General features: G+C 42.6%; 1 protein-coding gene across 4 annotated transcripts in view; it reads right to left on the minus strand.

Moving 5' to 3' along the window:
* Nucleotides 1-5000, minus strand: part of LOC125042265 (RNA-binding protein 25-like) — a 34931-nt gene that overhangs the window by 2601 nt on the left and 27330 nt on the right. For all 4 annotated transcript variants that reach the window (XM_047637816.1, XM_047637817.1, XM_047637814.1 and 1 more), the window contains exons 8-9: nt 1204-1668; nt 1-22 (exon numbers count right to left, since the gene is read on the minus strand). The exon at nt 1-22 is cut by the window's left edge and continues 2601 nt beyond it. In XM_047637816.1, coding sequence (XP_047493772.1) covers nt 7-22; nt 1204-1668 — 481 coding nt within the window. In that variant the 3' untranslated portion in view covers nt 1-6. The remainder of the gene's footprint in view (nt 23-1203; nt 1669-5000) is intronic.

The raw sequence follows: 5000 nt of genomic DNA on the forward strand, positions 1-5000 counted from the left end.
GTTTCTTTAAAAGTCATACGATCTGTAAAATGAATCACATTCTTTAGAAATAATTAACATGGAGCACTTACAAACTTAAAACTAATAAAAGGTTGCATACCATTATAAGATATCTATTTAATCCCTAAAGACTAAGCTGCCTTAATTGAACATATTGTCATATTGCATTTTCAAAGCTGAGTTGCCTTGATGAGTAACTTTAAAAAATTGGCAAACTGTTCTTCTACATCTGACTGTTTTGAATAGTACACTACGAGTGTGAATTAACAAATCTGGAGCCCCAAGACCACAGTGAGCAATCCCCTCCACACACACATATCCATATACCTCTTGCTACCCCACTGAGCCTTTGCTTGCAAGTCTGGATGGCTTTTCCTCTTCCCCAATCTTCTCTCTATAACCCCACCAATTCATGAGACCATATAGTTAACATTCCATCCTGAAGGGCCAAATGGTTATGTCCAGATTTTTTTTTGACCTGGGAAACTACCTTCTGCAGAAATGGCACAGAGTACAATTGTCCTCCCTACTAGTATATGTATCAGAATTTGCTTCATGAACATTCCATGTCCTTACCACCTGTTGCCATGAATAAGTGGAAAGTATATTAACCCCTTCCCGACGTCAAAACAAACCGCTCAATCTGTGGCGTGCGGCCATATGCCGCTACGAGCCAGTCAGCGTCTTGCCATTGATCTCCAGAGCGTAGATTTTTTTTTTTTTTTTTTTAGTTATCTTCACCTGACATCTTGGGGTTAACCCAATGCCGCCAGGAAAAATTAACAAAAAATGGGGAAAATGCTGTGCCTATTTTCTATATTTTTTGTGAAATGTCTGCCCATAGATGGCTCTGCTAGAGCTTAGCCACAAAAGAGTCATTTAGTAAACCTTGTGACCATACGTGATTTGAATTGGCAGGAAAAACATATTTTTTACTAGTGCTATGAATATCGATGGTGTAATTTTTATTATAAACATTACAATGCTCGTAACTGGCTCATTGGTAGCTTAGTACAAGTATAACCATCTATGAAAAAAAGCAATCAAACAAGTACTAACAGTGGGCATAGCACGTGTCTACCCGTTGGCAAGGGGTTAAAGAGTCACACACAGGTATCCACTGACAATGCACATCTACACATACAGGCTAAATTTCTCCAAATGGTAAAGCTTTCACAGACCAAAAATTATTTCTCAGCTTACCTTTTCATTCCAAGTATGGATGGCTTATGATCCAGTACCCTTTCCATGCTGCTATCTCTGCGCATAGGATAATTGAAATTGTGTGACGTTCCACCAAAACCTCTGCCACTTGGCCTGGGACTCCTGTCTCTGCTACTGTAACTGCTAATTGGATCCTGATCCCTGCCTCTGTCACTGTTGAATGGTCTGTTTCTTTCACTACTGTACAGCCTATCTCTGTCATCGCTGTAGGGCCTGTCTCTGTCACTGTTGTAGGGTTTGTCTCTGTCATTGCTGTAGAGTCTGTCTCTGTCACTGCTGTAGGGTTTGTCTCTGTCACTGCTGTAGGGTCCGTCTCTATCACTGCCATAGAACCTATCTCTGTCGCTGCTGTAGGGCCTCTCACTGTCACTACTGTATGGCCTGCTTCTGTCACTGTCACGGCTCCTATATCTGTCCAGGGGGTCATAGTCTCTATCGTGCCTTCTGTGAATAAACAATAAAAATTTGTATAAGAAACATGCAAATTGATGCACCCGTTAAATATGCATAATATTGTATATCATCTATATTTTTAATATTAATAATCCTTTTCCTCGATTTATAACAATAATACATTTTTTATGTAAATGAAAAGGAATATACTGTGGCCAGTATATGTGGAATAAAAAACAAGGACAAGAGGAGGAGAGAAAAACAAAAAGCTAGAATCTATGTGTCTGTATTACTATAACTGCTTCATATTTAGTTTTTGTGAAAAATATATCACTCTTTCTACTATATCTTTATTCATCAACCTCTAGAACTTTTGACTATTCTCCTTTTTCTTGGGAAGTACTAATTTAAACTTTTTTTTTTTTTTATCCATCAGTTTCTGAGTTTTAATAAAAAGAACATAGTGAAAAGGGAGAGAGACCAAAACAGAGATAAAGAGAGAGGGAGAGAGACCAAAACAGAGATAAAGAGAGAGGGAGAGAGACCAAAACAGAGATAAAGAGAGAGGGAGAGAGACCAAAACAAAGAGAGAGAGAGAGAGACCAAAAGAGAGAGAGAGACCAAAAGAGAGAGAGAGAGAGAGACCAAGAGAGAGAGAGAGAGAGAGACCAAAAGAGAGAGAGAGAGAGAGAGACCAAAAGAGAGAGAGAGAGAGAGAGAGAGACCAAAAGAGAGAGAGAGAGAGATCAAAAGAGAGAGAGAGAGAGAGACCAAAAGAGAGAGAGAGAGACCAAAAGAGGGAGAGAGAGAGAGAGAGACCAAGAGAGAGAGAGAGAGAGAGAGAGAGCAAAAGAGAGAGAGAGAAGGGAGGGAGGGAGGGAGGAAGAAAGGAGGGAGAGGGAGAGAGAGATACCAAAAGAGAGAGAGAGAGAGAGCGAGAGAGAGAGACCAAACGAGAGAGAGAGAGACCAAACGAGAGAGAGAGAGACCAAAAGAAAGAGAGAGATAGAGACCAAAAGAGAGAGAGAGAGAGACCAAAAGAGAGAGAGAGAGAGAGACCAAAAGAAAGAGAAAGAGACCAAAAGAGAGAGAAAGAGAGACCAAACAAGAGAGAGAGAGAGACCAAAAGAGAGAGAGAGAGAGAGAGACCAAAACAGAGATAAAGAGAGAGGGAGAGAGACCAAAACAGAGATAAAGAGAGAGGGAGAGAGACCAAAAGAGAGATAAAAAGAGAGGGAGAGAGACCAAAACAGAGATAAAGAGAGAGAGAGACCAAAACAAAGAGAGAGAGAGAGAGACCAAAAGAGAGAAAAAGAGAGACCAAAAGAGAGAGAGAGAGACCAAAAGGGAGAGAAAGAGAGAGACCAAAAGGGAGAGAGAGAGAGACCAAAAGAGAGAGAGACCAAGAGAGAGGGAGAGAGAGAGACCAAAACAGAGATAAAGAGAGAGGGACCAAAACAGAGATAAAGAGAGAGGGAGAGAGACCAAAACAGAGATAAAGAGAGAGGGAGAGAGACCAAAACAGAGATAAAGAGAGAGGGAGAGAGACCAAAACAAAGAGAGAGAGACCAAAAGAGAGAGAGAAAGAGACCAAAAGAGAGAGAGAGACCAAAAGGGAGAGAGAGACCAAAAGAGAGAGATAGAGAGAGAGAGACCAAAAGAGAGAGAGAGAGACCAAAAGAGAGAGAGAGAGAGAGAGAGACCAAAAGAGAGAGAGAGAGAGAGAGAGACCAAAAGAGAGAGAGAGAGAGACCAAAAGAGAGAGATTGAGAGAGACCAAAAGAGAGAGAGAGAGACCAAAAGAGAGAGAGAGTGAGAGAGACCAAAAGAGAGAGAGAGAGAGTGAGAGACCAAAAGAGAGAGAGAGAGAGTGAGACCAAAAGAGAGAGAGAGAGAGACCAAAAGAGAGAGAGAGACCAAAAGAGAGAGAGAGAGACCAAAATAGAGAGAGAGAGAGACCAAAAGAGAGAGAGAGAGAGACCAAAAGAGAGAGAGAGAGAGACCAAAAGAGAGAGAGAGAGACCAAAAGAGAGAGAGACCAAAAGAGAGAGAGAGAGACCAAAAGAGAGAGAGAGAGACCAAAAGAGGGAGAGAGAGAGACCAAAAGAGGGAGAGAGAGAGAGAGACCAAAAGAGGGAGAGAGAGAGAGACCAAAAGAGGGAGAGAGAGAGAGACCAAAAGAGGGAGAGAGAGAGAGAGAGACCAAAAGAGGGAGAGAGAGACCAAAAGAGGGAGAGAGAGAGACCAAAAGGGAGAGAGAGAGAGAGACCAAAAGAGAGAGATAGAGAGAGAGAGACCAAAAGAGAAAGAGAGACTAAAAGAGAGAGAGAGAGAGACCAAAAGAGAGAGAGAGAGAGAGACCAAAAGAGAGAGAGGGAGAGACCAAAAGAGAGAGAGAGAGACCAAAAGAGAGAGAGACCAAAAGAGAGAGAGACCAAAAGAGAGAGAGACTAAAAGAGAGAGATTGAGAGAGACCAAAAGAGAGAGAGAGAGTAAGAGAGACCAAAAGAGAGAGAGAGAGACCAAAAGAGAGAGAGAGAGACCAAAAGAGAGAGAGAGAGAGACCAAAAGAGAGAGAGAGTGAGAGACCAAAAGAGAGAGAGTGAGAGAGACCAAAAGAGAGAGAGAGAGAGTGAGAGAGTCCAAAAGAGAGAGAGAGTGAGAGAGACCAAGAGAGAGAGAGAGAGAGAGACCAAAAGAGAGAGAGAGAGAGAGACCAAAAGAGAGAGAGACCAAAATAGAGAGAGAGACCAAAAGAGAGAGAGAGAGAGAGAGACCAAAATATAGAGAGAGAGAGACCAAAAGAGAGAGAGAGAGAGAGACCAAAAGAGAGAGAGAGACCAATAGAGAGAAAGAGACCAAAAGAGAGAGAGAGAGACCAAAAGAGAGAGAGAGAGAGACCAAAAGAGGGAGAGAGAGAGACCAAAAGAGGGAGAGAGAGAGAGACCAAAAGAGGGAGAGAGAGAGAGACCAAAAGAGGGAGAGAGAGAGAGACCAAAAGAGGGAGAGAGAGAGAGAGACCAAAAGAGGGAGAGAGAGAGAGAGAGACCAAAAGAGGGAGAGAGAGAGACCAAAAGAGGGAGAGAGAGAGAGAGACCAAAAGAGGGAGAGAGAGACCAAAAGAGGGAGAGAGAGAGAGACCAAAAGAGGGAGAGAGACCAAAAGAGGGAGAGAGAGAGACCAAAAGAGAGAGAGAGAGAGACCAAAAGAGAGAGAGAGAGAGAGACCAAAAGAGAGAGAGAGAGAGACCAAAAGAGAGAGCAAAAGAGAGAGAGAGACCAAAAGAGAGAGAGAGAGACCAAAATAGAGAGAAAGACCAAGAGAGAGAGAGAGACCAAAAGAGAGAGACCAAAAGAGAGAGAGAGAGAGAGACCAAGAGAGAG

The sequence above is a fragment of the Penaeus chinensis genome, chromosome 31, assembly GCF_019202785.1.
Source record: "Penaeus chinensis breed Huanghai No. 1 chromosome 31, ASM1920278v2, whole genome shotgun sequence".
Taxonomy (NCBI): domain Eukaryota; kingdom Metazoa; phylum Arthropoda; class Malacostraca; order Decapoda; family Penaeidae; genus Penaeus; species Penaeus chinensis.